General features: G+C 41.9%; 1 protein-coding gene across 2 annotated transcripts in view; it reads right to left on the minus strand.

The window, feature by feature from the left end:
- Positions 1 to 440: 440 nt before the first annotated feature.
- gbf1 (golgi brefeldin A resistant guanine nucleotide exchange factor 1) overlaps positions 441 to 21,746 on the minus strand; it is a 163,254-nt gene continuing 141,948 nt past the window's right edge. The window contains exons 27-40 of one of the 2 annotated variants that reach the window (XM_073481258.1): positions 21,457 to 21,528; positions 21,168 to 21,262; positions 20,913 to 21,066; positions 19,057 to 19,282; positions 18,617 to 18,774; positions 18,027 to 18,276; positions 13,720 to 13,928; positions 11,777 to 11,927; positions 4,921 to 5,051; positions 4,551 to 4,652; positions 3,862 to 3,975; positions 2,544 to 2,721; positions 2,205 to 2,399; positions 441 to 1,273 (exon numbers count right to left, since the gene is read on the minus strand). In XM_073481258.1, coding sequence (XP_073337359.1) covers positions 1,020 to 1,273; positions 2,205 to 2,399; positions 2,544 to 2,721; positions 3,862 to 3,975; positions 4,551 to 4,652; positions 4,921 to 5,051; positions 11,777 to 11,927; positions 13,720 to 13,928; positions 18,027 to 18,276; positions 18,617 to 18,774; positions 19,057 to 19,282; positions 20,913 to 21,066; positions 21,168 to 21,262; positions 21,457 to 21,528 — 2,289 coding nt within the window. In that variant the 3' untranslated portion in view covers positions 441 to 1,019. Of the gene's footprint in view, positions 1,274 to 2,204; positions 2,400 to 2,543; positions 2,722 to 3,861; positions 3,976 to 4,550; positions 4,653 to 4,920; positions 5,052 to 11,776; positions 11,928 to 13,707; positions 13,929 to 18,026; positions 18,277 to 18,616; positions 18,775 to 19,056; positions 19,283 to 20,912; positions 21,067 to 21,167; positions 21,263 to 21,456; positions 21,529 to 21,746 lie in introns of both variants that reach the window. The other variant, XM_073481257.1, reaches the window with a different exon arrangement.

A 21,746-nucleotide genomic window follows, 5' to 3' on the forward strand; every position in this document is an offset into this window, starting at 1 on the left:
TGGCATTTCTTCTTCCTCTGTGCCACAGAGCTCCACTGATGTCCACAATCTATTACAAACACATCAGTGAGCCTCACTGTTGCACTGGCTGACATGAACACACACTGTAGTTTATTTTGACCTAATCCAGTACTCACTCGACCAAACGTGTATTAATCCACCACCGAAAGTAGTCCCCAACAAATGCACTGTCTTTTGTGTGAGTAACATTTATTAAAAACTACAGTGAGCAGCTGTTTTAGGACACTCCTGAACCTGAAAAGAAAAGACAGACGTCTTGGAGCTGAGAGCCACAGACAGGAAGTATTGACAGATGGACGAACACATTGTTGGTTTGGGTCTCATTAAATATTTGAAGAAAAATATAGAAAAATACCTGCTGTATCCTTGAAACTTTGCTTACACTCCCAAGCACACGACTGATGGGGAAACACTGGATCTCAATTTGTATTGACTTTATTCAGAATTTTTACTATTTTGTATTTAATAGATTTTATTGTATTGGTCTAAAATATATATAACGTATTGAGTTTAAAAGTACTGGAATCACCAAGTAAAATGCTCACCAAGAGTGTGACGACATCAACTGTTCCCAGGCTGCCAAAACACCATTGAGAAAAAGAGCTCAGGGCAGCTGCAGCCATGCTTCTAATTTACACTTTACCTCAGTCACACTTGAGCTTGTTATTTGACTCAAGTAGGACTTTGGTCCTGCAGTGTCTGTTGTGACATGATGCCAAATCGTCTTCACAGGAATAACATTAGACTAAAGACAAAACTGGCACAAAGAATTCCGAGTGCACCAGCAGCAGGTGTTTCAGATGTTTAGGGGGATTGTTCCTTTAAATCAAATGTGGTATAACTGAGGTGTCACATCTTATTTGTCTTCTTGTACATGTTACATTATTTAAAAACCTGGTGACAGGCAGATGTTGACGCTGTCTGTTGTGTCCAGTTGTTAAAGGGGGAGGTGGTCTGGAACGAGGGCAGAGTGGGGCTGTAGGGTAACTTCAGTTCTTTTACTTGACCTCGTCAGATGGACTTGTAGGTCTGGGACTGGGAAGCAGCGGCACGGGGGACGTGGCTTCGATCAGGGCAGGGTTCAGGATGATTGGCAGGGACATGGGCGGGACTCCCACCTGTAGGGGAGAGGCGAGGGGCTGCAGGATGAGGGGGGACTGGCTCAAAGGTGAAGGACCAGGGGCAGGCGATGCCGTTAATTGCACCGGCATGGGGGACAGTGAGTGTGGGACCGGAGACGATCGATCTGATCCTGGAAAACACAGGGAGGAAAACAGCACAGACGTGAGCACATTCAAAAACTGTTCCACTAATCAGTTTAAAATGGGAAATGGTAGCAGCACACTATGTTACAGCAGTGATCTTTCAGATTTATCAAAGGGCTAAAAACTATTCAACCTTCATGGAAAGATAAAAGTCATGTTTCAATCATAGTGATCATATTTCCTTTTCCTTCCTGTTTCCTGGCAGGAACAGTTTTCTTTGCTCTGAGCCACAGTTTGGTTTTGTCTTTGGTTCCATTTTTTGTCAATATGCTAGGATTTCATCACTAATCATCTGGTAGGAGGCTACGAGTATAAACCATGGCTGGTAACTGGTGATGGGATGTTAAAGAATCATTAAATATCACAAAGAAACTGAGCTGAGTTATCAGCGGGGCAATGGAAACAAATGCTTTTAGTTTTCACCTACAGTGGAGACATTTTTAACTGAAGGTACCTTGATGGAATTTTAACAGGTTTATAAACCAGAGTGTCTGTGCAATGGCAGAAAGTCTGCTGTAACACTAGTTTTGACTGCTGACTGCAGGAACGCCCACATTCTCTGCACTGCTCATATAATACTTTTTCAAGAGTGAATTATATTCTGCAGCCTATCAGCTTGCAGAGCATCAGTCTGCAGTTATTACTAGCTACATAAGCTGGCTAGCAAGTCAGTGTGTAATGATAACAGGGGCAATCACTGTTAGCTTTGGAGCTGTCAACTAGCTTATAACTTGAAGTGAGCAGAGCAGAGAGCACACCAATCAGCTGTGTCAAATCCTGTCCTCCTGTACTTCTCCAATGAATGAAATGAATAATTCCTCGAAGGTCGGGCGGGCTGAGGGTCTGACAGGCGGGGCCAGAATGATGTACATGAATTGTTGGACATAATGACCCTGTGACATGTGACTGTGTTGTTACCATTGGCACTGGCTGGTTGGGACTCCTGAGGTGATGCTGGTCTGCTGGGGGTCTGTGTGTCTGCAGGGGCCACTGGGACTGGACCTGGGGAGGGCAGCTGGGCAGGTGGTGGAGACGCTTGGTGTGGAGGGGAAGGAGGCCGACCTGCTGGGGGTGTTGGTTGCATAGGCTCTGCTGGAGGACTGGGTGCTAGATCTAAAAACAAAGACGAGGGTCACAACAAAAGAATATCCACATGTTGTCATGTTGTCATGACATCGAGCTGCTCACCCTCTCAGACCAACTTGTTGTTGTTTGTACCATTCAAATTAAAATATGTCATGCATGTCTGCTGTTTACCTGGTATGACAGTCTGTTTGAAGAGCTCCTCCCTCAGGTGGGGCAGGAAGCAGACGATTCGTTCCCAGGTGATCTCCCACAGGTCTGAGAATCCTGTCCTTGAGTCAGCGCTGTGGAAGATCCCTGCTGTGTCCATCACCAGCAACATGTTCTTCAGAGATTCTGGGATTGCCTCCAACTACACATACAAACGCAGAAGCAGCATGTTACCAAGATCAGAGAGTCAGTCAGTCATTCATTACCGGGCTCAGACCAAAAACCCTGGCAGGAGCTTCTATTATACTGACAGATGAGTCAATCGATCGGTGCACCTCCAATGTTCATCTCCTTGTCAGTGGTGTTTTAAACTACTAGGACTTGTTGTGCCACAAGGAGCTCTACATCCATCTACACTGCTCTCATCTCACTAGCGCCCCCTCTAACAGGCTGTTTTTCTTTCAGTACTGACAACTTGTGTTTGTGTTCATTCACCAATGCTTCATCAGATATGATAACGATGGTTATCTCACATAGGACTGGGCAGTGGCGGTTCCTCATATGGGCAATATGGGCATTTGTGGAGGGGGATAGGTTCACCTCTGGACCTCAGCTCTCTCTACTGGTGCGGGGGAGCGGTGAAGCAGGAGATTCATCTAATAGTGCACAACTAATGCAGCTAGTAGGCTAAAGTCAATCACATCACGAATTGCTTCCAAATAAAGCACATTTCAGTCATAATAATATTGTGAATATTAGTTTAATAAAAAGTTATTTTGTGCATGAGTTTTTTTTTTCTGTCCTTTTTTTGGGGGGGAGGTCCGAATGTGTGTATTGCCGTTGAAGGTGAGGTTTACCCAGGGCATCATGCAAGCTAGAACCACCACTGGGATTGGGCATGATATCTAAAGAGTTTCATATCGGCTGATAATATCGATAATTATTGATCATTTTTAATGACTTGACTCTCCTATCCTATTTTTTTATCATTTTTTAAAGACCTGGCAAAAAAATGTCGAAGTTATCTTGTTAAAGTAATCTCTTTATTTATAACATAACCACTCTATGTACACGTGAAACTATCGAACATTATATTGAACTATTTTCTTATTGCTATCAACGACGTGTCTATTGTAGATACATACTGCTATCGTTTTATCGCCCAGGCCTAAAATCATTCCGGATCCTGCAGACAGGCTCATCACTGCCTTTAAACTGCATCACACAAGGGTTGGATAACAATGACTGATATCAACATGTGAATAAAAACATCAGCTCTCAGTCTGATATATCCGTTAGCTGTAATCACATTACAGGCATGTGTGTTAGTATGAGAACTCACCAACAAGTCACTGGAACCTGCATGCATGTATTTGTCCATAAAATCCAGAATGGTGAGCCAGAGGGCTGCAAAGGTTGGCAGGGACAGCAGAGGAGAGAGGTGCTGGAGGAAAACCTGGACAAATGGACAACAATCAAAGATCAGCACAGCTGAACGATGAGCTCAGCTGAATTTGGCAACCTGCTGGTTTGTGCTTGTTGAATGGCTCCATAGCCAAGATCCCTGCTTAGCAAACGCATGAAATGGGTCAGGAAAATAAGGCCTTTTATTGGTCCAGGTTCAAAGTTTTGCCCAGTATTCGTATTGGCCTGCTAAAAAGGCACAAGGACTGAGGCACCTCACTTGATACAGTGTTTAACATTTAAAGAGCTCTTATCCAAACGGCCTATTGTATTGCCTATTCAATTTTCTGGCTCATTGAGCTACGGTACTGATCACAGTTGTGTGGTGCAGTGTAAGATGATAACAGATGTGTCAGGTGTGCTCCATATGTTTTCACTTCTAAATCAGTGGGCAGGACTGCGGGCTTCTGTTGTAAAGACAGTGGCTGTGTGTTTGCACATGTTGCATTGTGAAGATCATTTAAATTATTAATCACAAAAAGGCAACACAAACATTTCCCACACAGAGCTACAAGAAGCAGACGTTAACACTTTCATGTGTCTATGTTTGGGTGTGTTGCTTCAAACCTTTGACAAGAGTGTGCAGGCTCTCATTCTGGTCTCCTCCATACCGCCCACATCTGCTGGGCTGATGTTGTCAAGCAGCTTAGTCAGCAGGGGGAAAAGAACCTGCATGCGCGCGCACACACACACACACACACACACACACACACACACACACACACACAACATACACACAAGCAAGCTTTGAAATCAGTGAGAAATGACTGGTTTGAAGACAGTATAACTAAACATCTATAAACACAAATGAAAAGTGTTAGTGGGGTTTGCAGGACATTTAATGATCTGGTTTGTAATACCCAACCTCGTCAGCACATTTAATCAACCCTGTTCTGTGTAATATAACAGACATGTAGCTTCTCCTCTCCTTTCTCACCTTATTGAAGCAGGATTCCCACTCAGTTGCGTCAAGTGTCTGAAGGTCGTGGACCAGCAGTGCCCTCTGGAGGTATGTGAGGGCCTGCATACGAACCTGCCGTCTGGCATCACAGCACAGCCAAGCAATCCCTGGAGTGGGCAACAATGTGCCAGACATGAGTTGTAGTTGAGCTTCAAAGCAACCTAAAGCTGTTATACTGGGTTGAACAACGAGGCTGAAGTTAACCACCCTTAATATACATGAGACTTTTCAGACCTCGTATCAACATGTGTTCTGACCGATCCAATCACAAGTGGAGGTGTTGGCTCCTGTTGGCTCCTACATTAATAAAAAGCAACTGTGGCTTGGTTTAAGGTTGGACATGGTGCATGTGGAGAGAAGTTCTGATAAAATGTTTACTGTCATCTAGAAACTACAACGCTAATCCAACAGAGCACCCCGACAAGTCTAAAGCAGCTCTCTGAGTACACTTCTAGCTCACTATTCAATTAAAACACAAAGTGTAGGATCAACTTTCAAACCTTTTTCACCTTTTCCATGTTGTGTTTATATATACTATATACTATATATATATATATATATATATATATATATATATGTATGTAATATGTATGTATGTATATGTATATGTTTATATATGTTTCATGGTCATATACATTATGACCATGAAACATGCAGATGGTTGCTCTGAGCACAACAAATATCAGATGGAGTGAGTCCTACTGTTTTTATCCACTTTTAATTTTAATATTTGGTATGTCCACCTTTTGCAGCAATTATAGCAGCACATCTCTTTGGCATAGTGTCAATATATTTCCTGAGAACTTCAACACTAATGTTATCCCATGCCTTTTGCAACTCCAGCCAAAAGCTTTCGTTTGAATGTACAATAGATCTGTCCAGTTTATTTTCCAACTCGGCCCAAATTTGCTTGATGGGGTTGAGGGCCGGACTTTGAGGGGGCCAGTCCATCATTTTCAATGTTCCAGCAGATTCCTTCTGTCGCAGGTTTTTCCAGCAATAGTTAGAAGAATGTTTAGGGTCATTGTCCTCTTGGAAAATATATCCAGGCCCAATAAGACAACTCCCAGATGGTACTCCGTGCCTCACCAGAATGTCGTGGTGTACTTTCTTATCCATGATGACATTTTCACCAAGTCACCTGTTCCAGAAATGGCACCCCACACCATAATACTACCCCCTCCGTGTTTAACTGTTGGCAAGAGACACTCACTTTTATATCTCCCCCTCCCTCCGTCGAACATACACTCTTCGCTTGTTCAAACTTGGACTCATCAGTCCACAACACTTTATACTAATCTTCCTTTGTCCATTTCTTGTGTTCTTTTGCAAATTTCAGGCGTTTCACTCCATTTTTCTCTTTCAGTAATGGTTTTATTTGCTCCTATTCTGCCAACTGCCAATTCTTCTCCCATTTTCCGACGCACATTTCTTGAAGACACTGTTGCACCATTAGTCATTGTGGTGTTGATCTCGTCACGCAGTTCTCGTGAGGTCTTTCTTCGGTCCTTAAGACTGGGAATTTTGAGATGCTTCACTTCTCTGTTTGAAAGTTTATTTTTTCTACCTCTCCCCTTTCGGTTCTGGTGTGAATTGGTGGCATCATGGTGATCTAAAGTGTACTTTACAGTGCTTGGACTGCATCTCAAGTCCTTGGCTATGCGGCGGTAACTCCAGCCAGCATCAAAAAGGGCCTTTATTCGAACCAGTTGCTCACTCATTAGCTCCTTCTTCACCTAATCCATGTTCAAAGAGCAACATGTGCTTCAAGACTACTTCCAGAGGCTTTGAATTTATACTAATTGGTGGTGTGGCCTCAGTGACAAAACCCTGATGTTACCAATCACTTAATGAGCAGGATAGGCCTTGTACATTCAAAAGAATCACCCAGCTGTGTCCTAAGACTCTTGCATCACCATCAATTTAACCACAATCACACCTGACAATGATTACACAAGTAATTTGGCTTCTTCTGTGAAGGAAGATGATTGTGTGACATTGACAGTGAAATAGGCGTAGTTTGTTTTTTGTAAGGAAAATGACCTAAATCTCCTTATGATGGCTTTATTCTGTGGTTTATAGAACATAATGACGACTTTGTAGATATTTCATTCATTTTTGGGTATTTTAATGGCCAATTCAACAAACAACTTAAATATGCCAAGTGTTCTTATAATTTTGGCCACCACTGTACATATATATATACAGTGGTGGCCACACACAGCTCTGGAAAAAATTTAGAGACCACTGCAAAAGTATCAGTTTCTCTGATGTTACTATTTATAGGTATGTGTTTGAGTAATATGAACAGTTTTGTTTTATTCTATCAACTACTGACAACATTTCTCCCAAATTCCAAATAAAAATATTGTCATTTAGAGCATTCATTTGCAGAAAATGACAAACGGTCAAAATAACAAAAAAGATGCAGTGTTTTCAGACCTCAAATGAAAGAAAGAAAACAAGTTCATATTCATTCATAAACAACACAATACTAATGTTTTTTTACTTGGGAAGAGTCCAGAAATCAATATTTGGTGGAATAACCCTGATTGTCAATCACAGCTTTCATGAGTCTTGGCATGCTCTCCACCAGTCTTTCACATTGCTGTTGGGTGACTTTATGCCACTCCTGGCGCAAAAATTCAAGCAGCTCAGCTTTGTTTGATGGCTTGTGACCATCCATCTTCCTCTTGATCACATTCCAGAGGTTTTCAATGGGGTTCAGGTCTGGAGATTGGGCTGGCCATGACAGGGTCTTGATCTGGTGGTACCTCATCCACACCTTGATTGACTTAGCTGTGTGGCATGGAGCATTGTCCTGCTGGAAAAACCAATCCTCAGAGTTGGGGGACATTGTTAGAGCAGAAGGAAGCAAGTTTTCTTCCAGGATAACCTTGTACGTGGCTTGATTCATGCGTCCTTCGCAAACACGAATCTGCCCGATTCCAGCCTTGCTGAAGCTGAAGCACCCCCAGATCATCACCGATCCTCCACCAAATTTCACAGTGGGTGCGAGACACTGTGGCTTGTAGGCCTCTCCAGGTCTCCATCTAACCATTATATGACCAGGTGTTGGGCAAAGCTGAAAATTGGACTCATCAGAGAAGATGACCTTACTCCAGTCCTCTATGGTCCAATCCTTATGGTCTTCTGCAAACCTCAGCCTGGCATTGATGAAGGGCTTTTTTCTAGCTTTACATGACTTGAGCCCCTAGGAGCCTGTTTCCAACCGTTCTCGCCGTGCACTTCACCCCAGCTGCCATTTGCCATTCTTTTTGTAGGTCACTTGGTGTCATCCTATGGTTGCTAAGTGACATTCGAATGAGTTGACGGTCATCCCGGTCAGTGGAGAGTCGTTTTCGCCCTCTGCCGGTCTGTAGCTTTGTTGTCCCCAATGTCTGCTGCTTGACCTTGTTCTTATGAACCGCCGTCTTAGAAATTTTAAGGATGGAAGCAACCTGACGCTCACTGTATCCCTCTGCCAGTCAAGCCAGAATTGAACCCTTCTTTTCCACACTCAAAACTTTTCTTTTCAACTCTTTTGACATGGTCAATAGTTATTTTTTGATTCCAATTACTTTTGAGGTACTACTAGCACTGTTTTTGCCATCCAGCTGGTCCTATTGCAAGAGGATAGTGATGACCACAGCAGTGGTTTTTATACTTTTCCTCATTAAACAAGATTTGGGTACAGGTGATCACCTAATCAGTACCTCATTAGGTAGAATGAGGTGTGATTTTGTTGGAATTCAACAGACACCGGAATGGAATGGCTGTCAATGTATGAGATGCTGATTTCAGAAAAATTTGCAGCGGTCTCTTAATTTTTTCCAGAGCTGTATATATAAATTGTCATTTTTATGTGTTTTGGCGCCCCCCACAGTTCCTGAGTGTAAATACAAGTCCCAGGTATGTAATAGTTTGTCAGGTGTAATGTAGGTGCTGACTACAACAGAACTCATGACATCATAACAATGTGATGTGTTGAAGTAAACATGTATGTAACGCTGTGATCCTCCCCTCTCACTGTAGTTACATAGAGCAGAAACAAGAGACAGAGACAACATTCACCCTGTTACAAGAAAAAGTTACATATGCTGCTAAATTACTTAACTACTTGAAGTAATGTATACCAGCAGACATATCATTATTTTATTTTTTTAAAAACATGTTGGTAATTAATTATGTCCTCTTTATTTAACATCCCCTTATTTCGGAACTTTGCTGCTTTTCAACCAGCTCTGTCTCACTACAGTTTTAGTAGTATCGTGAACGAACAGGTCTAAACTTCTCTCCATTTTGCCTGCACCCGGAGCCCCATAAGTGTTTGCCAGCAGAAATCTACGTGATGAGACATTTTGCATCATCTGGTGGATTCTTCTTTTTCTCTCGTATTAAGTGAGGGGCCTCTCACCAAACTCTGATCAAACTGTCTAAACTAGGCAGTGCTGACCTATAACTATAAACCAGGATTCTATTACTACACTGACTATTTGCTTTCACAAGCTGTTCAGCTGCAATAGAGAAAGATTGTGAGCGGGAAGTGGCCTCCATATTGTTTCTGTGCTGTGGAACAAGGCGGTGCTGATCAAGATGAACCACAATCCTGTCACTGTCTGTTTCCCTCTTTAAATGTTTCTGTTTTAAGCTTAATTTATGGTTCTGCGTCAGGTCGACGGCGTACCTACGCCGTAGCTACGTCGCGACGCGTAGTTAGGATTTTTTGGAGGTGCACGTCAGGCTACGGCGTAGGGGTCTGCGTCGACGGCGTAGGTACGGCGTCGACATGACGCAGAAGCATAAACTAAGCTTTAGCTGTAAAATCATATTGTTTGTCACAAGATGGCTGCTTTACTGTTTCAAAACAGACTCCTAGGCCCAATCCCAGTGTCCACACTCAGACTTTGAGGCATGTTCCTGATAAGTCCTCGAGGTTTTCGGGCTGTCCAACTGTTGGAATAGTCAGGTCTCTGAGGGCTCTGTTCACTTTCCACAAATCCACATTTCTGCAGACTTTGCTGAAGGGATTACCCACAGTTCATAGCGTTGTAACATTAAACATAGGGTTACTGTGGGTTACCAGGGGATGCCATAAAACATTTTTTAAAACCAATTAAAACTAATTTCGATGCTTTCATTATTCTATAAGCAACATTTTTATTCACAAACAGAAATTTTCTAAATCACTAATCTGTCATTTTCACCTGGAGCTGATTCTCTACTGAAATCACTCCATTTATTCATTTACTTTATACTAAAGTAATACCATTTTTAAACTTTATGGAAATGACTGAGTGAGAGAGTCTGTAAGAGGCCAAAATAGTGAAAGAGCAAAGGAAATAAAAAAAGAAACATACTCAAACACTGAAGGGCTCAGGACTGAAGGCTTTAGGGGGGACTTTGGCCAAACGAAGCACCGTCCAACATGCACTACGTCACCCATCAGCAGGAGTATTTATTGGTCTGTTGTGGTGAGGTGCATTCTGGTTGTTTTCTACCTCTTGAGAAAAAGGGAATACCACAGCCCCTTTTTCTGTTTTCTCTGGTCATTTGTTTTTCTTAAAGCCACAATACTTTTTGGACAGTCTCGTCAAAAAACCTACCAGCGGTTTCTGACATGTCAGGTGTGAGTCTGACAGTTTTGATTAAAATGGTTTATGTGCCAGCATGGATGTGGTCTGCCGTCAGAGAGGGTGGAGGGTGGAGAGAGGGGGCTGTAGGAAGGCTGACACACCTGTGAGTATTTGGACTCATTGTTAATTGGCCATGCGGGATAACATGCTCAAACACCTTTGGCTGGGCTCATACTGCAGGACTCCTAACAGACTGTGAAACCGGGTTGCATCACATACATGTGCACGCACTACAAGACTACACACTACAGGATATTATTAAAATTATCATGCCAGAGCAGCACCTCACGTCATCTCTCTCACAGCATCTCAAATGTAAACAGACAGAGATCGTTGTGCAACAGTTTGCTGTAGTAACGTTAATACTGCAGCCAGAAAAAACCTGAGCAGAAGAAAAGAGTCTGGATGAGAAATTTTTGGAGAGATGCGGTCATCATGGGCTGTCTATTCTTCAGTGAGAACAGGTGGTGAGATTTTATCTATCAGTTTTAATATCTGTCAACATTAGCATGCTGGCTAACAGTAGCCTCTCATTGGCTGTTGTCAAAGTACTGACATAATAACAATCGCAGTCGTCAAGATTTTGTATCCTAGATATCAAACATTTTTGATATTTATCAAGGCAGCCCTGAAGAGTCTGGAGCAGTTCAGGAGGTTTAAGACTGGATCTGTACACCTCTCACATTACTAGATAGTCTGGGCTGACCTTCAGCACTGATGAAACTCCTGGGCTAGATTTGTCCTCAGATTGTTGGGAGGGACAAATCAGGGTTAAATCAGCACACTACTACTGTAGTGTGAGCCTGTAGTGTGAGTCCAACAGAGGACGGAGGCAGGTGCACAAAGAAAAAGAAGCTAAGAACTGTGCATTAAAGAGAGGTACCCTGTCCCCACAAACGTATCCGTACTGGCCCGTATGGCAGCTTTGTGTTGTTCGATGAAATTAAAGCCTGTTCACAGGCTGCCAGTCTGTGTCTGATGCGCTCGTCTGAGGTTTTGAGCCATCATCAAATACTCTTACCTTCATGTGACTTTGAATAATATGCTTTACAATTTAGACTAGAATGCAGTTTATCACAAAGATGTGTCATGTACATATTCTGAAAAATATAAGCTTCATTTAGGCACTATTTCCAAGTGCTGTTGTTGCACTGCATTAGATCATCTCTCTACTCTGTATTGTGATGAAGGCCTACCTTGCAGCAGCGGGCACCAACAGCTGGTCCATAGAGTCTGGGAGTCGGCCTCAATCTTTCTGCCTGCAGCCTCCAGATGGCGCTGCTCCTCTGCCCAGGAGCTGTAGATGCTGGCAGCCCGGGTATGCAGTGTGTGCATCAGATCTAACAGCTACACGTCAAACACAACATCAATAGGTTTATATCTACAGTATAAATGTAAATGTCAGGTGTGGAACGATGAAACAGTGACATGTGAAGTAAAGTGAATACTGGACATAGATATATATATATCATATATTCTGAAGTTTGGTCACTACAAGAAACAAGCATCGAGTCAATAACTAGTGTTCTGTATATGTCCGTCTCTTACCAGGGCATCATACTGTATATTCATTTTATACTTCTTATACTGCCAATTAAAAGTGTATGCTCAAAAAAACAGCACTCTTTTGAAAAGTTGATCACGTCTTTAAAAACCCACTTTAAATCCATGTTAGTTAGCCATGAAGAAGAGCTGCCACAAGAGTCATTTACATTACAAAGAGGGTGATGAGAGGACATTACATTTTTACCAGAGGAGGACATACAGAGTTTATTTAACACCATTAGTAAACATAAAGACTCTCTCAGCCAGACGATATACTGAACTTTATCAGACAGAGTGAAGCTTGGTCTGTGTGTGGAAAGGAAAAACAAAGGATTCACATGTCCCCCTACAACACAGATTAAAGGACAACACTGCTGTAGTATTTCTATGATGACATCCCAGAGATGCTGATACCAGCATATACTGTAAATCGCTTGCTAATTTATTTTTTTCATTTATTTCAATGGGATGTTTAACCTAATTGCAATTTTATACCCAAAAGGCCAAATGAGATAATAAGCAGATTATTTTGAAAGTGAACAACTGATCTGTGACACTGAGTCAAACTTTAAATACTAATAGTGTAGAAACATTTTCAGAAACACACTCAGCTGCTTTATTTCAGAGAGTGAGACAAGATGATGGATACTTCTATATTGTCTGTGTGTTAGGGGCAAAGCTGGAGTCAGGATGTGGTCAGGCTAGCTTCACATTAAGACTGGAGGCAGGGATAAGAGCCAGCCTGACTCTGCTCAAAGATCACAGCTCACTGATCACAACATTGTACTATTATATAGCATACTGCTATTACCTTTCTGTCTCTTAATTTGGATTCAACTGGAATGCAGAAAGAACTAGTTGTGGTTACAGGAGGAGTTATGTAGTGAAGCTTATTCATAACACACTTCACAGCAGTTTATTGTCTCTCACATATACCATGTGTTGGGATGAGTTAGTTATGCAATATTTTTTTAATTTTACTCATGTCGACATATTGATATTGATTGATTGTTTTGGCAGACAATAACTGATCCAGATCGTTTGACGAGTCCTCATTTACATTTTGAACACTGACATGAAAAAGGAAGCTCAGATGTAAAGTCAAGCCTGACGGCAAATACATCACTGGTAATATACTGTGTGTGACAATAATGATCAACTGATGGGACAATGTGCTTTACAAAAACTGTTGGAAACTCTGCTTAATAATAACAGCAATAGGATAAATACACAGTGTTGTTATCTGTTAATCTTACATTACCACCCAAACTAAACCACAGCAGATACACAGGACGAGTGGGATCCTGTCAGGAGGGGTGTAACGTTTCAACTTTGTTCCATATGACAGGTGTAGGTAAAGGCTCACTGTGAAACATTTTTGTAATCGTCATTCAAGTCACCATCTGAATTTACACCCGTCCTAAATGTCCCTTTGGCAGCTAATGCCATGGTTTCCCAAGAACATCTTGATGCCACAATCCTAGCCAGGGGGGGAAGGTGGAGGAACAAGATGCTTTTGGGATATCGGGACAACTGGGCTCCAATCAAAAGGTAAAAGGGTAAAGAGTGCTGTTGTACTTACGTCCTGACTAACCTGTAATGACACCGTGTGGTAGCTGGCCGGGACACCCTCGTCCTCCTCGTCATCACTGTAGGAACGTGATGGACGCTGGCTGGATGCCCGGCTGCCACCGCGCCTCGTGCCACCTCCACCCTCCTTCTCCCTTCCACCTGCCTTCTTCCTCATCCGGTACCTGGAGGAGTCATACTTGTGGCTCTTCTTCTTGTCGTGGTTGCGGTAACCTGAGGAAAATAATAAAAAAATTATATAAAAAAAGATCATCTAAAAGTAGACGCAGAGGGAGTCTTGAATTGTTTTCCTTGACCACTATAGAACTCCCTTTTTTACTAGCACTTCTAAAGTGTACCACAGAATGATGAGTTAACTTGTTTTTGTTGTTTTGGTCTGTTGATTGAATAGAGAGAACACTGGTGGCACCATTGCATTCTCTTGGACTGTGAACTCTCAACCGAACAGCTTTAAGGCCTGAGATGGCTTGTCTCAGCGCGTACAACAGAGTGGTACAACTCTTTGGTCAGTGTGTAATATTTCCTGTACAAATGACCATCTTCAACGTAGGTAAAACACCACTATCACCATGTGTCACTGTAGGTTTTGTACACACCGTCATAAGGAAATCTCCTTACATAAGCTATCCAACTGCAAGTATAATGTTTAAACTTTGATTCTTTAACATGTCATCTGTAGTAAATGCTAAATGTGATAAACTTGTAGCCTTGTTCTGCTGTAGTGTGCACAACTCTGGAGTCTGAAAATAAGAGACACAATTGTGTTCACCACAGGATAAACCCTTTGATCGAGGTAATGACATGACTTCTCCTCTGGAGCTACCCTCAAGCCAAATTTGACTTCTGGAACCTAGAAGGAGCTGAGCTGGTAGTTTTTCATTCATCAATCAATTTTATTTTGTGTGTGAGATGAGCATTACAGCCTCACAGGCAGCAGACTTTTATATTTGTGTTTCTCTTTTTCAGATCTTCAACAGAGCTGTTCTACATGCATGTTTAATAATTGGAAAAATAACAGTTCAAGTGATGGTGGATGAAATAGTTGGGCAACAGCACTTCTTCTGGTCTTCTTTTAACTAAAAAATATCTGTAGTAGTGTCCCATAGCCGGACCTATCTCCATAGTGCTGTGTCAGCACTAGACAAAGGTCTGGCTGCACTGATTCTCATTCTTGTATAGGGGGAAAAATGCTCTGGCTTGTTTGTACTTCTTTAAACCACAATCATCTTGGGCGGGGCTAAACCCAGAATGGAGAGTCGGTGCCCATGTCTGTAAATTTGTTAGCACGTTGGGAGGCGAGCCCTGGCATCATAAATCTCTTCAGCAGAAAATGTAATTGCTTGGTGTGCTGTGTTGCTCGGAGGTTATTGTTGGTGTTGTTTCCTGTAGCGATGGGGATTTTAAAAACAGTAACACACAGGTAGAGGTAGGAAAATAATCCCCTCCTGAGGTAAGATGTGGTATTACGAGACAGGATGGGCCAGGGCTAGCTGGTTAGCATGCTAACTTCAGTAGACATCTCTGAAATACAGTACTTAGACATCGTCGTTTTATAGCCATTACTATCATTAATATGAATATTTAAATGATTAAAGCTCTCATTAGTACTGTGGCTCCTGTGCATCTCCATGCCCACCACAGGATGTGTGCAAACAACTGTGAAGGATCGTAGACCTAAGTATAAATTAGACTTCATGTTTAGACAGACTGAAGCACTGAAAAAGACTCAGTGATGGTTCATGAAAAACACTGAACAACATATGTTCACTATACACAATTCTAATTGTGTTAACCGGTGTGGTACATAAGGTTCGTCATGGGATCAAATCAAATCAATTTTATTTTTTATATTTTTGCCTAAAATCACAATCACATTGCCTCAGTGGGCTTTACAATCCGTACAGTGAGCGACATCCTCGGGATGGCCTGATCCTCAGGAAAAACGCAGAGCTACAGGCAATTTCCAAAACTTTCCATTTATCTTGAAACCACTCTTAACAAAATGATTTGAAGTCAGACCACAAAAGCTCAATAGAGTTAAAGCAGGTTTTGCACTTTCTATTAGTATCTCACACAGATTAGCGCCATCCTCAGCCCAGTTCTTTGATCGACCCATTGCTTTTGTTTGTCTGTGTAACGCTCTGTTGACAGCATGTATCCAATGGCCTGAAGCATGAGGAGAAAATGAATAGGCCATCAGCTATTCCAAAGCACAAGTGCACCACTGCCATTTCTCAACCTTAATCCCCGTCTTACTGTAGATCAGAAACCGCACAAGGAGGGATGAATGACAAAAGGGGAAGCTTGAGAAGCAGATGACAAGCAGGATAAAGCACAGAGAGAGGAAGAGGAAGAAGAATGTAGGGCAGGACACTGAGGTGTAAACATGAAGGAGGACAAAAAGCAAAGCAGACTGAAGGCAGGCACATGGTGGCTATTAAAAACCTGTTAGGTTGTATGGTTGTTAATCAGTATGTCTCTATCGGTCACTGTGGAGTTTAATGGTTTAAGCAGATATCAAATCACTCTGGTCTGAATCAAACATTCCTGCATGCTGCCACAACAGTCTTAACAGAGTTGTCAGGGCAAATATAGAACCACTATAATAAGGATGATAGAGAGAATGATCGATTTCTATTTCTAATATTTAGTCAGTATACAAAGAGTTAAAGACCTAAGAGGGTTAAATCAAGTGTTTATACATGAAGATAGAAAAGACCTGAAGTGTAAAAAGATGGGTTGCAGCGAGGTATGTATAGCACACACACACAAAAGCAACTAACTGTTGAACAGAGGTAGAAGGATTAGTTCATGTAGATGTTCATCTATCACATGAAAACAAAGATTACAGACAGGCCTGTTGCAACTTTTTGGTTAGTGACACCAGAATCCCCAAAATAAGTGAAGTTTGTCTCAATAAGACACAGATGGTCCTCTGTAATGCAAACCTTTAGAAGACTGCACATCCAGTCATTTAATAAAGAGTACCTGCCATTTTTTAATACACATTTATCTTTGAGTACTTTCATGTCTTTTTGGTCAATATATTTTCATAACCCTTCATCTTAGTCACTTAAGTATTTAGTACATGGTATCTCTAAGCCTGGACCTCAGTCCAGATGCAGACAGAGGTCAGCAAGTCAATGGGGACCCCACCCAGAGCATTTCTTATGAAGGTTACCATACATTATGAAGTCTAACGTTTTCTGTTTTGAAGTGAATAAAACTGATCAATTGTTGTGTTGATAAATATGATGTTGAATACACAGCGGCATATCAGGCTTATTTTCCTTTTTAAGTCATGGTGACCTTAACTGCAGGAGAAAGTGAGAGCGTGTTGAGAGAGTTTATGCATTAAGATTACACCGGAGAATTTGCTGTCAGCTCCTAAATTACAGAAAGTCTCTTTTCCTCAACTACACAGTGTCTCCACCAAGTGTAAATGTACTTGCAAAAATATGTCCATACGTGTCTGTGCCAGACATATGGACAGGGATGTCATGGTGCAGTCAAGTGCACCTCGTACACTCAGAAATCTAAACTGGAAAGACCACGGAGGTTGTTTAAAACTTAAAAGGTAATAGGCCTACACCTGCACTCTTGTTCTTTCACTACAGCACGTTTAATAATGAGATGCTGAAACACTGACAATATCCCGTTCATTTCTACATAGGAAGATTTTAAAAATTCTATTAAATAATCATATCAAATTGTTATCAGTAAACTCAACCATATTCTTGTACAACTGGTCCCCAAACACACCCGTGATCATTTTCAAGTTGTCTGACTGCCGCATTTTCTATTCATGTTTTTGCTGTTTGGGTTTGTTGGTTGGTTGGTTGGTTGGTTGGTTTGTCAGCAGGATTACACAAAAACTACTTAATGGATTTCCATGAAACGGAGGATGGGTCTCGGCCCAGAATTGACCTCATTAATGTTTGGTGTGGATTGGGATAATAGGTCAGATCCAGGATTTTTTTTTCACATTGAAAGAGGGCGTTTTTCCACATTTTTGGTGAATTTCTCAGTGATTAATGCATGGATCTTGTTTAAAAAAAAAATCTGTATTTAGGTGGCTGGAATACTGTATATGAGTGAGTACAAAGAGGGGCTTTTGGACATTGGCGGAGGTATGTACTCTACTGAGTGCCATTCTATTTATTGATTAAATGTTATTTTGTTGGCATCAATCATTCTGGACCCCTGACCTTGAATAAAAATCAGATACAGACCTTTGAGTAAGAAGTGTGAGAACCCTGTGACTTTTTAAATCTTGTCCTATTTAATCTAAAATGTATTTCAATGTCTCACCTCCGTTGAGGCTGGCCTCCACAAACACTCGTATAGCTCTAACACACAGCTCAAAGTTGTCAGGGGTGACGTGGGCAGCGTCACGAACGATGAAAGAGAGTGTTTCCACACACTTGATGAGAGACTTGGTGTCGTGCTGGCCAAGATCCTGACCCAGTGTCAGACTGTACTGGTTGACCAGTGGGTGATTCAGCTGAGCTTTAGAGCTGACTGGAGGGGTCTTACTTGTCTCTAGGTCATCTTTCCCAACCTGGAGAAAAACAGAAACCAAAGGAATTTAAATATGCATCAGATTTTGACCACACATGAGTGAAATCTTTACATCAGAGGTCTTTATAGATTCAAACTATGTTAAGCTCCATTATGTGACCACTTATTGACTTTGACTCTATTTTCAAAATTCAATACAAAAACATTTATTCTTAATGTTACCACAGTGGTTTGGATGCGATACTAAGCACATGTGACTGAGGATCTTTCAATGGCTGTGCTTATATGATAAAAAGTATGCATCACTGCTCATCATGCTTGTATTCTGTGCATACTGTATGTGAGGATATGTGTTTGTGTACGTATGTGTGTGTGCTGACCACGAGCCATCCACTGCTTGCTACATCCACGTCTGTTGTGGAGCGAGGGATCCTGGTCTTGCTGTGCTCAGTGTAGACCTCCGAGTCAGACGTGTAGCCTCGGTCTACACTCACTTCACTTGGATGATGAGGAGACAGCTCACTGTCTGACTGGGCTCCTGGGCACACAAATACATCATCATTGATCTTCATTCTCTGACACCGTTTATGTGCTTGACTTTTTTGCATAACTAGGGCTCATGTTGTATCACGGTTTCATTTAGTTTGTTCGTCAACTAGTAATTGTTTGGTGAACAATCAACAGTTTATAGTGTGTTAGCTCCCAACACGGCAGGCGGGGACAGGAGAGGCGTGCAATCATCATATCATATCATATAAACAACACTATCACAGACCATCTGTGAGCTTTTACAACAGTGCTGTCGAGAGCAATATCGAACCTGTGTCATTGTCAGTAGTGGTGGAGGTGAGCTGGAAAGAGGCAGCAGGTTTCACTCCGGCTCCGATACACTCCAGCAGGGAGAAGAGCGTGTACCAGTCGTCTGTACAGTGGATGTTGGCTGCATTAGTCTTCAGCAGCTCATGAAGGCCATAGGCAACCTCCCTGCTGACCCGGGACAAGACGTGAGGTTTCATCATCAGCAGGAGACGCAGAGAGAGGAGAACCTGTGTGTGCACAGGGAGAGACAAGATGCTCTAACTTCAATGGACCTTTTAGGTACACTGAAAATCCATTCAATTCTACCATCACTAAAATGTATCTCAAAGCGCTTTACAACACCTGTCACATTCACCCGTTCACACACATGTTCATACACTGATGACAGAGGCTGCTGTGCAGGGTGCCCACTGCTCATCAGGAGCAATTTGGGGTTCAGTATCTTGATGGTGCAAGAACCAGGACTGATTTAAAAAGTGGATTATCAGTTCTTTTAAAGGATGTAACTCCACAAGTGATGTGTACACACTGCATGCTCCACAGGCAGTCACTCGTTGCCAAAGAAATGAGCTCTGAATTGTCGGACATTACGAGTACATTTCAAACGTGTACTTTTTCTGCTGTGCTGCTGCAGGAGAAAAAACAATGTTCTACCTGTTGTCACACATGTTGGAGCTACTCCACAGTTTTTAATTCTCCAAAACCACACAGAGCTAGCTGCAAATTTCAGTGATGGTGTCATCAGACTGGGAATCACTCTCTGAGGCTGACTCCCAATGAAGGACAAGAAATGGATATAGATTTCACTCAAGAAAAAACACCGGGAAGAGGGTCAGCACATCGAGCCATCCACAACGAATATACACACAGACCTGCCAAACTTGCGAAAATATATTTACCACAATATTGTTCACATGCTTTCAACCCACTTCACTCTGACCACAGTCATTTCTTCATAATTCTAGTTTCATTTGGATAAAGTTATCAGGCAAAACTGCAGAATCTAACCTGATTCCAAAATATCACGTGCACTGCACTGGCTTACTTTAATTTTTTTTATAATGAATCTGTGATGATTTCATTCAGGGCACAGACATAGCACTTGTAACATATAGGTCTGCTGCACTGTAGACTAATTAACAGCCTCACTGTCTCCCTCAGTGGCAGAGCTGTGCAGAGAGTGTGACAGAGGAGAGACGCACACTGGTATAGCTTTACAGAAGACACATGTTATGTAGCTCAACTTATACAACCTATATTGATATAATGTCTGAAACTATATCTCATCTGAAAATATATCAGTATATCTTAAAGAAGTGGAGATTTTGCCCAGCCCTTGGGAAAGGGTAACATTTTCAGCATGTAGGATGCTAGCTTGGAGGTTGTTGTTGTTTCCTGTGGAGACAGGGATTTAAAACAGTACCACACAAATCCCAGAAGGAAGAGGGGATTACTGGCTGTAATAGGTGCCCCAATGACAGTCTACTTTCACTGAGTCAGACTACAGATACAGATAAGTAAGGATTCACTTTCCCTTCCACATGTACATTTCAACATAAAACATGATTATATGAATCTGTCTTAACTGCTTCTCTAATATAGACAGTTTAATAGAATATATGTAGTGGGGGCCCTGCTTCATCTCTCTCAGCTAATGCATCCTCAGCCTGAAGACCTCTTTAATGTACACTAATAAGATAAGTAGAGTTTGAGTGGACATTCACTTAAAAAATGTCAGTGTGCTATTCAAAGACATCAACAAGTCACATGGCTGTGGACCAATGCCCATCAGCTGTTTGGATTTAAGCTGACCTGAGATGATCACTGTGTGTGTGTGTGTGTGTGTGCATGGTGTACCTGAGAGCTAATATCTTCTCGTCGCAGCAGGCGAATTGCGAGTCGAAGGAGTCCCACCACAGCCCTCTCCACCAGGAAGCAGCTCTCATTGGTGTGGACACAGAGGTGGTAGAGGTGATCACGCACTGTCTGCCACACACATGACACACGGTCTCTACACACAAACACAGAAGGAGATGTTGGTTGTGTTCAATATGACCAAGACAACACACATTATGTATTGTGAAGGTGTTACTGACAGACCGTCATTCCTACCGGTTCTCCAGAACTATACGCAGCAACATCTCCAAGCAGAAGGCAGCATCCTCTTCATCATACGTCTCTTCATCTGGGGTGACTGATATCAGAGCCTGAGGAGGAGACGATATCTAGTTTGTTTCTGTTTGGGGATATTTATTTGTCATCTTTATTACTGACCATGACATTAATGCTATTAAACAGATTAAATAGATTTATCCATACTAGCCTACAAGCACCAGCATTGTACCATATCAAATCAATAAACGACAAGACAATTCAGAGTCGTCGTCCCCCCCCCACTCACCTTCATTAGCTCCTGCAGAGACTCCAGCTGTAGGAATTTACTCTCTGTGATGAGCTTTTCTGGGTCACATTGCTAGGAAGAGAAACAAAATAATTCTCAGTGATGTTGACACATCTTGCTACTCAAATAGGACAAGGTATTGCACAAATAATTAAAATAAGCCACCAAAGCCTCCACAACCCACTTTTATGTACATTAAAAAGACAGATCAAAGAATATAAGGTGATTTTTTATTTCAGTCTCTGAATTCCAAGAAAATTCTACCAAAGTTTCCTGGAAGAACAAAGACG

This window comes from Pagrus major, chromosome 15 (assembly GCF_040436345.1).
Source record: "Pagrus major chromosome 15, Pma_NU_1.0".
NCBI classification, from domain to species: Eukaryota; Metazoa; Chordata; class Actinopteri; order Spariformes; family Sparidae; genus Pagrus; species Pagrus major.